Source organism: Leptodactylus fuscus, chromosome 3 (genome assembly GCF_031893055.1).
Source record: "Leptodactylus fuscus isolate aLepFus1 chromosome 3, aLepFus1.hap2, whole genome shotgun sequence".
Lineage (NCBI taxonomy): Eukaryota > Metazoa > Chordata > Amphibia > Anura > Leptodactylidae > Leptodactylus > Leptodactylus fuscus.
The window spans coordinates 101,680,675-101,693,124 of NC_134267.1; the positions used below are offsets into that span (position 1 = coordinate 101,680,675).

The window sequence follows — 12,450 nt, forward strand, 5'->3', positions numbered from 1 at the left end:
TTATGAGGACATGGACGAGCGTCTCAGTAGTATCAGGGGTGAGGAAGGAGTGTATTCGGTGGATGTTCTTGAGTTGGAGGCGGCAGGAAGTGCTGATGGTTTGAACGTGCGATTTGAAGTATAGGTCGGAGTCCAGGGATACCCCAAGGCATCAGACCTGTGGGACCGGGGTAAGTGTGGTTCTGTTAACTTTGATAGATGGGTCAGGTAGGGGGGCCGTGCGGGCTGAGGCGAAGATGATGAATTCTGTTTTTTCCATGTTGAGTTTGAGAAAGCGGGAGGAGAGAAAGGAGGCTACAGCTGCTAAACAATCTTGAACTCTGGCCAGCAGAGACGTAATGTCTGGTCCAGAGAGATATATTTGGGTGTCGTCGGCATAGCAGTGGTATTGAAAGCCGTGAGATTCTATGAGTTGGCCTAGGCCGAGGGTGTTGATGAAGAACAGGAGGGGTCCTAGGACGGCACCTTGGGGGACTCCTACGGAGAGAGTGTGGGGTGAGGAGGTGTTGTGCAAGAGGGAGACACTGAATTTGTGGTTGGTGAGGTACGAGGCGATCCAGGAAAGGTCCAGGTTTGAGATACCAAGGGATGAGAGAGTTTCTAGTAAGAGGGAGTGGTCAACTGTATCAAAGGCAGAGGAGAAATCAAGAAGGAGGAGGATAGAGAAATGACACTTGGCTTTGGTGGTTAGGAGGAGGGTTATGAGAGGACGTGTTGCTCAAGCAGTTTTGAGGCGTACGGGAGCAGTGAGATGGGACGATAGTTGGCTGGAGAGGACTGGTCGAGGGACGTTTTTTTGAGTATGGGAGTGACAGTGGCATATAATACCCCCTTTGTGCCTCCACGCAGTATAATTCTCCCTTTGCAGTCCCCACACATTATATTGCTTAATTCATGGTCTCCCACGGCATAATACTCTTAGTGGCCCACACACAGTATAATGCACCTTACTTGTTCCTACTTTGAAGAATGCAACACAGTCTTTCTCAGTTTAATGCCCCTTTAGTGCCCCAAACCATTAGGCAAGTATGCTATATGAACAGCTTTAGAAAAAAAAAAAAAAGCTGCATTCCTTGTCCAAAAAATCTACAGCCAGATGCCACATTTAAGTCTTTAGAGAAATATTAAACATATCAAATGCATTTTTCTTTTGGGTGTTTTGTGGCTTTTTTCTTAGCTTCAAATTTTATGCAGTTTGCTGCATGGACATTTTTTCAGGTGTTTTATTAAACTTTTCAATAACAAATAAAAAATACCAGAAAAAAAATTAAATATATCACAAAGCACCACCAGAAATCTTGCAAAAACACTATGAAGGTTCGTTGAAAGTAATGGCAATTTTTTAAAATGGATGAATAAATGCTGAAAAAAATAAAGTAGGCTTGAACCAGGAGAGCGATTTTGCACAAAAATGAAGAAAGCAGCCTGTGGTCTAAAAAAAAAAAAAATAGAAAAATCGATGAGGGAACCGAAACTTCACACCTAACCCCCAAATAAATACAGACACAAATGAGACTCCAGATTAAATACAAACTATAGCAAACTGTGACAGCATTCCAGTTTATTGGATTGTGGATGAGAAGTGAGGGTGGGTCACCTGGATACACATGAATTCTTGCTATGACATGTTGGCACTGCCACCAATTTTACTTATACTTTCAAATTAATACAATCCCAGATGAGATTCCAAAATTAATATACGGTAGTCCCAGAGCCAGAGGTGTAACTACTAGGGTTTTTTTTCTTTTCAGAAATTTTTTTCTTCTGCCCCTCTGTGCCAATTCAGCATGGTGGCTCAATGGTTAGCACTGCAGCCTTGTAGCACTGGAGTCCTGGGTTTAAATCCTCCCAAGGGCAACATCTGCAAGGAGTTTGTATGTTCTCTCCGTGTTTGTGTGGGTTTCCTCCAGGTACTCCAGTTTCCTCCCACACACCAAAGACATACTGATAGGGAATGTAGACTGTGAGCCCTATATGGGAAACTGACTAACAATATCTGTAAAGCGCTGATGTTTCTTCAGACCCTCAGAATAGAATTAGTGGAGGCTCGGGGTAGGTGAATAAGCATAACAAACAGCGTTACTCACCTCCCCTGGGCTCCAGTCTTGCTTTCCTTACTCTTCCAGCCATCAGAGATTACATCTTTACTAGAGATGAGCGAATACCGTTCCATCAAGTAGATATTCAATCGAATTTTAAAGTATTCGACATATTCGATTCCAATCGAATGCCACGTGATAAACGCAGTAAAAATGAATGCCCTCCCACCTTCCCTGGTGCTTTTTTTGCAGCAATAACTGTGCAGAGGAGGTAGGACAGGAAAGCAGAAAACTCAGGCATCGAAAAAAAAACATAGGAAAAAGTCATTGGCTGGCGAAATCAGGTGACCTCGCATCTATAAGAATAGTGGCAGCCATGTTCGTGTCTTTTGCGGCTGGGATAGATAGGGAGAGACATCGTGCTGAGGATCAGAGAGAAATTTTAGCTTCTGCTAGGCAGGAAAGAGTCTGAAAAGAGCAACACTGCTTGATGAGTCTATAAACACCATCAGCTTATAGGCTCACCCTGCAGAAGGTTCTCAAAACCACGTTTTAGGGCTGAAATTCCATTGCGCTGGTATACAATATATACCTGGGCTGAAGCAACAGAATGTGTCTGAGACTGTAGTGTGGCGGGGATAGGGTACGGGGCAGACGTAAGGAGAGCTGGGGGGGGGGGCAGCACTGGGAGGATGGATGGGGGCATCGATGGACTAGAGACAGGGCACCAACATAGGGCCAGCAGTCAGTCCTCGGATGTAATTCCCGATGCTGCTGATTTGCTGACTGCTGTCCCGATGCTAGTACTGAATTGCTGTGCTAGCCCAATAACGGAATAGTACCGTAATAAGAGAGCCTGGTTTGATGGGAAGAACCAAATGATGGATATTTATGTCTTGCTGGTTATATAGCACCAACACATTCTGCAGCATTGTCTCCTACCGGACTCACAACTTACAGCCCCTTCTACCGAATAACCGACTACTCCAATACTCATAATACAGGAGACCACACAGGGGTAACCCCTGAATCCTGTCCAATGACGCTACAGACAGCAGCCAATAGAGCTCTCAGCCCCGCCCCTTAGACCAGCTGTTGGCCAATCACGTATTAGCCACATGTCACCGTAAACAAGGAAGGTCGCCGGCATCATACGTGGAAGCAAAGACTGAGGGCTGGTACAGTTGGAAACGAGGCTTGATCCGCGGCGGAATGCGCAGGCGCAGAAAATAGCGCGCCTGATGTGTATGTGGTCTGGACATGGCAGCATATTGAGGAAAAGTGATACAAGGTATGTGGTGCCTAGCAATGGCTCGTACTGCAGGCACTATTGCTGGAGTAGTAAGAGACTTAGCGTTACTACGCATGGTATATCCCAGTCTGTGAGGAGGAGGAGTACAACCTTTCAGCTGTAACCTCATGTTCTTGGACTATGTGGTGTCAGAGGGGTTGCTAAGAGGATGTGCTCCGTGCTGTCAGGACAGCAGCATTCCTCTGTCCATTGTAGACAGGTTTTCTCAAATGTAAAGGTGATTTTCAATTTTATTTATTCATCCATCCATTCATTTATTATACGTATAAGGAAGGTGTTTGCAGAGCATTACCGTAAAAGATTTTTTTCTGGATTAAAAATGTTGAACTATAGTTCATCAATATCTGATCAGCAGGGGTTCAGCACCCAGCTCCCCGTCAGAGGCACACAAGAAGTGTAATGGGGCTGCTACCTACTTTGTGCTATTTAGAATAGCTGTATAATTTATGTAACAGAGAGACTTCTGTGCGCTCCTCATGGTCCAGTAGTGACTTTTAGGCTAAGGCCTCATGTATCGGGCTGCAGCTAAAAAGTGCAGCGAGAAAAACTACAGTCGAAACACCTTACATTTTTTTCCTGCAACACTTTTCACAGAAAGTCTGCAGATTTTTCCTCTGCGCACTTTTTGCCTTCATTATACCTACAGGAAAACCGCTGGTATTTCTGTAAGTATAATTGACATGTTGCAATTTCCAAAAATGCAACGGTTTTTCCTCTGTGCGTATTTTTCAGTAATCATGGTAGGTCATTATACTCATGATAGATCATCAGTATTTTTAGCAGAAAAAAAACTTCTTTTAGACAAAAGGCCCACATTGTGGAAACAGTTTAAGGTTCAATATTTGGGATTAGAGTTCTTTCCAATCCTAGCCATTTGTGCTGGTGAGCTGGTAGAACGAACCTATTTTGCTAGCACTCATGTATGCAGTATCATCTATATATCATTATAAACATGCTGGAGGTTTATTTTGTGGGAAGTAAAGAATTTGTTGACGTTAATCTTTGTCTATGGGGATAACAGTTGAGCAGCTTAAAGGGGTTCTCTGTGCAAAAATGTTACATTTTAAATTCTCTGGGGGAGGTGACAAGAAGAAAAAAAACAAACCCCAAAACTTACTCTCCTTTGGTGCCTCCCAGCACAGTCAGGTTTTGCTGGTCCATTGTTGTCTTCTGGACTCCCACTGCATGTGACCGCTGAGGCCAATCTGCGGCTTTAGTGGAAGGGATCCAGCCCGTCACAGCCAGCAAGGAGTTTCACTTTTAGAAGACACTGGACTGGGAAGAAACCAGGGACAGGTGCTGCCCAGCAGATGAAGAAGAGAATATTGTAAGGTAATAGAATTTCTCACTTTGACAATTAGCTCTTATCTGTTACAGGTCCCACTGCTCCAGATATGTACTTGCCTTCAGAACAAGTTGCACTGGTGGGCCAGGTGTTTGAATCGTACGTTTTACAGAACCACCAGAAAGAAATAATACAGATGCTTATGGAAGTCGATGAGGATGCCCATTACTCTGTGGTTGTTAATGCAATGACACTTTTTGAAACCAACATGGAAGTTGGAGACTATTTCAATGCCTTTCCCAATGAGGTTTTACAGGTGTTTGATAATGCTCTTCGGAGGGCAGCCATGAGCATTATGCAGTCCAATTCGCAACAAGACAGCCTGACCATGAAGCAGAATCTGCACACAAGGATAACAGGTATTGTTTGTATGTAGAGTTTGAAGTTATATATGATAGACAAGGTGCTGGTTTAGAGCCTGTGTTTCATAATGTTAAACCACTGAAAACGAACTTATGCAGTAGCTAGAGGCTCAGAATTTATCTATTATCTGATTTAGCCAAATTCCCCTAACAACATTTTGTTATGGCCTTTAGAAAGGCTATTCTCGCTCTCCACTGGAGAAAATCTTCCCCACCTACTGGTCCTGAACTTATAGCTCGATTGAAGGACGTTCATAGTATGAAGTCCTTGATTGCCTCTCTCAATCATACGATGGAGGCCTTCCATGCTGTGGTTGTCTTGGGACGCATATTGTATGCTGCAAGGTCTCTGATTTTGTTCCCTTCCCTCCTCCCCTTTCCCTCTGTTACATCCTCCTGCTCTTGCCTTACAGGCGTTGTACATTGCCCATTTTATTTCCCCACTTTTAATATCATTAATTTTTATTTAGGTACTTCCCTTTGCTCTTGTTTTAATGGTTTGTTGTGGCAGCCACATGTTGTGGTGGTGCTATGCCCTTGTTTATTGAATTGCATCTTTGTCCTCTACATTTCTACTCTGTTAAAAATGTTAAATTTTTATAAAAATTATAAAAAAAAAAAAACAGCCCTGTCATCCCCATTATTCCACCTCCTACTGCTGTAACATGCCCTTTCATGTGAAGGAATCCTCCTTTTCTTATTCTTTGTGTTGGGGCTCAGGCCTAGGGTTCAGCGCATGCTCTATACTGAGGATTGCTGTTGCTGACGCAGCTCTCTAAAGTTTCTACCACTAGGCATTTCCATTCTAGCGGTAGAAACTTTAGAGAGCTGCAGTTCATTCTATGTTGCTTGCCAAGGATCATTCATTGATACATTAGATAAGCAAGACCATCTTCACAGTGAGTGGAGTTCTTTTGTCTTGCCACGCAGTAAATGCAGTAAATTGGAGGGGTTAAGTCTCCTCAGTTTCCACACACAAGTTTGCAAATTGTCCTGATGCTTGAGGTGAGGCTTGGTTATGCCCGGCCTTTCACTTTACCTTTCACTTTTGGCCTCGAGATAGATGTTGTCCCAGAGGTGTTGCTAGCCATCAATGCTCTGATTTCTTTAGTATAAAAGTATTTTCTTCCAGGTTTACCAGTCTGCCCAGAATTAACAAGAGAGCACATCCCACGCACCAGAGATGTCGGGCACTTTTTATCGGTTACAGGAACTGTTATCCGTACCAGTTTGGTGAAAGTCCTTGAGTATGAGCAAGACTTTATGTGCAACAAATGTAAACATGTCATTACAGTCAAAGCGGACTTTGAGCAATATTACTCATTCTCCCCTCCTGTTTCCTGCACCAATGAAGAAGGATGCATCTCCAGCAAATTTACCTGCCTCTCAGACTTGTCTTCTCCTGCCAGCTGCAGAGATTACCAAGAGATAAAGATTCAGGAGCAGGTGACTGTTTCTGCTCTTTTTATTCAAAATTTTCCTTATTCATTTGAATGGGCTTGAAAAGTGAGCGCCTGTGAGCGTTTTATGCTGTCCGCGGCAAAACCGTTTTTTTTTTAACCGGATACAAAAAGTCAGACATGCAGAACTTTGTGTCCAGTTTGAAAAAAACTAGTTTCGCCGCGGAGAGGATAAAACACTCACAGACGCTCACGGCCGGACTCAGTCTGACAGGTTGTGCCGGCAGAAGACGGAAACCTGATACGGAGACCCGAACGCTGGTGTGAACCCAATGTAAGCAACCATTCTTCCCGCCTCTAGATCGCATCCTCCAATGGTACATTGCCAGAATTTTCCTAAATATTGGAAGGATGGATATGGAATGAGCTTCATTTCCGTTTCCTGGTTATATAGAAGAGAGGGCATAGTCTTTCTGGCCTTTAATTAATACAGTGATTAGATTTCACTAGAGCAGTATACACACTCGTGAGATTTCCAGTTTTAACTATTCAATTCAATGCATTTCTCTGGGTTGCAGCTGTATTTAAAAATGGGAAATCTTGCTATGAAAGACAATCGCTGATTTTAGGAGGAGCTGCTACAATAAATATGTAAATATATAGTATCTGTATGACAGATGTGATTGACATCTATATCTAAACTATTTCTAGGTACAGAGACTGTCCGTGGGCAGTATTCCCCGATCTATGATTGTGGTTTTAGAAGATGACCTAGTTGACAGTTGCAAATCTGGTAATATGCTAATCTAATTGTGTTATTGGATGATTAAAGTAGATCTCCAGTTATAAAGAACTTTTCATGAATGAATAGTATATTAAAATATAAGAAACTTTGTAATATATCTTATTAAGGAGATCTGTTTCCTCCTCTGCTTGTTAAGCTGTTCTCCTGCTCTTTATTTCTAATCTCACTTTTTACATGATATCAGTATTTGTATTCAGCCTGGTACATACTACTCTATAAAGCAGAGAGGGGTTAAGTAGGATCCTCCTGCTGGCTGGTTATCTACAATTTAGCAGGGTGAAAAATGCAAGGAACAGCAGCAACTATTTGAGTCATATGTAATCCCTAATCTCTCTTCATATAACGTAATGGCCTGAAAAATGGTGAAGAAAACATATTTCTTTAATAAGATATATTACAAAAATGTATTATTTTCTTCTGTACTATAGAGAGAGAGATATCATTAGTTTGCTTTAATATGCATTCACTGTAAAAACTGTAGGAATGGAAAAAAGATGTATGGTATGATGTAGAGTATATTAAAATTGAGCCTGTTTATTTTATTCACAGGGCTGAGCTGTAATTAAAATAAAAAAGTTGCATTAAAAAAGTGTGAATACATAGTTTTTAAAGCATTGTATTAACCCTTTAAGGGCACGATAATTTTGAGGTTAATGCTATGTGACATTTCAAATTTTCCTTCACCGTCTTACAAAATTCAGAACTTTATTTTTCTTTCAATATGGCTATGTAAGGGTTCATTCTTTTCCTAACAAGCTTAAAGGGATTCTACAACTAAATCGGGTTTTTTTGTGCGTTAGACATCGGAATAGCCTTTAGAAAGGCTATTAGTCTCTTACCTATAGACGTGGTCTCCGCCGCGCCGTTCCTTAGAAATACCGGTTTTAACCGGTATGCAAATGAGTTCTTTAGCAGCAATGGGGGAGGGCCCCAGCGCTCAAACGGCGATGGGAGCATCCCCACTGCTGCCAGAGACCTTTCTCCAGTGACGCCTCCATCTTTAACAGCAACTGCATCTTCTTCCAGCTGGGGTCACACTCCGCTCAGTACACTCCTGTAGTTCTACGGAGAACTACAGGAGCGTACTGCACATGTGCGCAAGAGCGGAGTGTGACCCCAGCCGGTCGAAGACGTGGTTGCTATTAAAGATGGAGGCGCCGCTGGAGAGAGGTCTCGGGCAGCAGTGGGAATGCCCCCATCACCGTTTGATTGCTGGGGCCCGCCCACATTGCTGCGAGAGAACTCATTAGTATATCGGTAAAAACCTGGATTTCTAAGGAATGGCACCGCAGAGACCACGTCTAAAGGTAAGAGACGAATAGCCTTTCTAAAGGTTATTCCGACGTGGTAATTAGAAAAAATGATGGTTTAGTGGTAGAATCCCTTTAACTTTTATTTGGCACTATTTTGGGGTACATATAATGTTTTGATTAGCTTTTAATAACATTTTTGAGGGGTTTATTTGAGAAAACCCACAATTCTATCGTAACATTTTGTTCCTAAAGTGTTCACTCTGCACAAAAATTAACATGTGAATTTTGTCTGGTGCGTTATTACAATTATGGTGATGCCATATTTTATATTGGTTTTATTTAGGTTTTACCCCTTTTACTAATTAAAAAAAAAATAATAAAAATTTTTAAAATTAATGATTATCCTGGGGTCACCATCCTCAGACGCCTATAACGTGTGCGGGGGGGAAGGGTTCCAATAACCAGGTGCATACTTTATATCCTATGGATAAGACATAAGTCTTGTTTGAGGGACAACTTCTTTAAAATATGAGAACATACCGGTATGTAAAAAGAAACCAAAACCAAAAACATTGGACTTGTCAAATTGCTAAAACATGGGTGTTTTCTTTTTCTTGGCAATAAGTAATTAAACACTGGATTTTTTTTTATTTTTTTTTAATTAATATATGATTTCTTCCAGGTGATGATGTGACAGTGTATGGTGTGGTGATGCAGCGATGGAAACCACTTTATGTAGATGCACGCTGTGACCTTGAGCTTGTCCTAAAAGCCAACTACATTTCTGTGAATAATGAGCAACCTTGTGGTGTAGTCATTAATGAGGAAATCCGAAGAGAATACGAAGAATTTTGGGAAAGATTCAAACATAATCCAATAGCAGGTAAACCTGATGTAATTTGTCTCCTGATAGCTGGAACAGTAATAGTTCCGATTTTAATGTGAGAGAATTAAAAAGCAATATTTCTGCACCAGATCAGTCATAACGGTATACCCATTAAAAAAGTGTACTCACTTGTCTCAAAATGAAATCATCACAAAGATTTTTATGCTCCTAATAGGTCGGAATGAAATTCTAGCCAGCCTCTGTCCACAAGTTTTTGGTATGTTTGTGGTTAAGCTGGCAGTAGCCATGGTGTTAGCAGGAGGAGTACAGAGAACTGATTCTGCCGGGACAAGAGTGAGAGGTTAGTTAGTAAATTTCTATATTTATGTCACACGGTAGTGAAGATGGTAAGTCAGGACGATTTGCTCACTACACACAAAGACCTGTCATTCTTTATGTTAAGAGTGAATGTTAAAAATGGATAATTTCATTCATTTTTAACAGCCCATTTACATCACAGTCATCAAAGTAAGGCTGCTTTCACACGGTAGTGTTTGGTCAGTGATTATGAGCCAAAATTAGGAGTGGGCATTACACAGATTAGGTATAGTAGAAATATTTGTACCTGTTGTGTTTTTTTTAACCCACTCCTAGTTTTGGCTCGCAATCACTGATGAAAATCACTGACGGTGAGAAAGCAGTCTAAAACCTGAGAGGTTGTTGTACAGTAATTAACTTCTAAAGGAGAAATATGCCATTTGAGCTTGGATCAGAATATTAAAAACACTAAAAGAAGGTCTTAAAATTAAAATGAAATAAGTAGTGTACAATCTCACATGGAAAATTATACTATGTCATTATTTATTTAAAAAAAAAAACTTGCCCAAAATGCAGAAGTAATGTGTGAAAAATGATAGTTATTAACCAGGGAGTTTATTATTACTTACTTCCTCTGGGGGTTTTTACAGGGGGGTTTCTGCCCCCTTTCTTGTTTTCACCATTATTTCCCGGTGCTATGGAGTAGGGTGCTGGTTCCTGTCACCTGCCCAAGAATCCTAGGTACAACATGTAAAATTAAACTCCCTGGACACTTTCTTCTGGATAAAAAAAAAAAAAAAAAGTTATGATAGGCATCTGTTTTTATGTTTTTTTTTTTTTTCTTAAATGGACCCTATCATAAAGGATTTCCAATGGCAGTGTGCATGCCCCCTAACTTTGCCTTAAAGATAGACAGTTTTACTTTATTTGCTACACTGAATGCAATTGGGCATCTAATTCATGAACATAGGCAGTTGTAAAGGGAGAAGACAGCAGCATTTGTCCTCTGTTTCCATGGGAGCAGTAGTCAGAAAGTGCACCTACCACTCCATTCATTTCAGTGCACGTGCCGGAGATAGCTGAAGTTCACTCTTTATTTCAATGGAGCGGTCAAGGACTATCCAACCAATGGTCCATTCAGAAAGGGAGACCAAATTCCTCCATTCTCCTAATCAGAAGGGGTCTAAGCTGTGGAATCTCCACTGATATGCAAGCAGTGGCGTATATAGGAGTGGCGTGAACTTTTGACATGAGCACCCCCCACCTCCTCCAACCAACGTTGAAGATCCCGACCAACCTACCCCCCTTCATTCCTGCATGCACAATTATGCTCCATAGTGGTCCCTGCACACACAATATGATGACTTATAGTCGCCCCTGTTCACACAGGATGATGCTCCATAGTGGCCCCTGCACACACAGTATCATGCCCCATTGTGGACACCCATGAACAATTATTATACTCTGGGGGTCTTTTCAGAAAACACTTACTTACCTATCCCTAGTTCCGCTGCACTCCCCGTTGATTCCTGCCATCTTCAATGATGTATGTGACGTCACATGACCCGGGGCCTGCGTTGCAACGCGTAAGGACGCAGGCGCTAGTCATTGGATGTCGCACAAGTAGGCCCGAAGCCTGCCCGGTGCCAGGAGAGGTAAGTAAATATGGCTCGTTACCGTCCGGAGTTACTCCACCCGGTAACCGGCTATTAAAAGGAAAAAAAAAAACAATGCGGCGGTCAGCGGGCCCACTAATGTCCTGGGCCCTGTAGCAGCTGCTACCACTGTTATTCCGGTAGTTATGCCCCTGTCTGCATGTTATCCCCTAACTTGTTGTATGGGAATATGTCTTTAAACCATGCATTGACCCATTTGGTCTTGAAGTTCCTAGCCATTATACTGAAGTTTTTAATTAGTGTTGTCATAGAGAATGTAGAGTGCGGATCAAATAAAATTAATCCTTACATTCTAGCTGAATAAACTGTGGTTGTTAATCTGCAAAAGTAACTCATTGACAATAAGAATGGCCATTGAAACAGCTAGAGACTCAATGAGAGGATATTTTGGGAAACTAGTAAGAAATTTCATTTTGTAAGTGATAACAGTGATGTATAAGGGCGGGTTCACACCTGCGCCGGGTCTCCACATTCGCTCCATTCACTTGAATTGGTTTGCAAAGTGACCGCCAGTCTTCTGCCTCCCCGCGGTGATACAGTTCTTTGGGTTGTTTTTTTTAACTGGACACAGTCCATTTCAAGTGAATGGGTTTGAAAGCTGACTGCAGGGTTTCCGTCTCCTGTCCAGTTTCTCTCGGCAGAAGATGAAACCCAGAAGCGAAGACTGGACACAGGTGTGAACCCCCCCCTAAAACTCAAATTAGTTTAATCTTTAGAGGCAAACTATAGCCCAGTGAACTCTTGTTTTTGAAGGGGAGTCCCATCTTCTTCTTGTTGGAGATCCTGGCACAGGGAAATCTCAGTTTTTGAAATATGCAGTAAAGATAACTCCACGATCAGTTCTGACGGCTGGCATTGGATCAACTAGCGCAGGTTAGTGATTTCTCAATTTCTTTCTTTTACCATCAATGTTGCGCATGTTGCGTTAGTTATTTACCCTTGTGCTAAACATGCCTTATTTTAAGTTTGAGGCATTTCGGCAAACACTTAGTCATACCCTCTACCCAAAACTTGCTCTGCTTACAAGTGTTCTTTTTTTTTTTCCCCCCCAGGGAACCTCAAATTCAGATTAGGCTGATGCCCCACGTAGCAGGTCACAGCCAAAAAGTGTTGT

The 12,450-nt window shown here is 41.9% G+C and overlaps 1 protein-coding gene across 1 annotated transcript in view; it reads left to right on the forward strand.

The window, feature by feature from the left end:
• The first annotated feature begins 3,294 nt into the window (after nucleotides 1–3,294).
• MCM9 (minichromosome maintenance 9 homologous recombination repair factor) overlaps nucleotides 3,295–12,450 on the forward strand; it is a 43,264-nt gene continuing 34,108 nt past the window's right edge. The window contains exons 1-7 of the mRNA XM_075268050.1: nucleotides 3,295–3,330; nucleotides 4,729–5,055; nucleotides 6,191–6,504; nucleotides 7,170–7,251; nucleotides 9,199–9,399; nucleotides 9,578–9,703; nucleotides 12,090–12,209. Of these exons, the coding sequence (XP_075124151.1) occupies nucleotides 4,746–5,055; nucleotides 6,191–6,504; nucleotides 7,170–7,251; nucleotides 9,199–9,399; nucleotides 9,578–9,703; nucleotides 12,090–12,209 (1,153 nt within the window). The 5' untranslated portion in view covers nucleotides 3,295–3,330; nucleotides 4,729–4,745. The remainder of the gene's footprint in view (nucleotides 3,331–4,728; nucleotides 5,056–6,190; nucleotides 6,505–7,169; nucleotides 7,252–9,198; nucleotides 9,400–9,577; nucleotides 9,704–12,089; nucleotides 12,210–12,450) is intronic.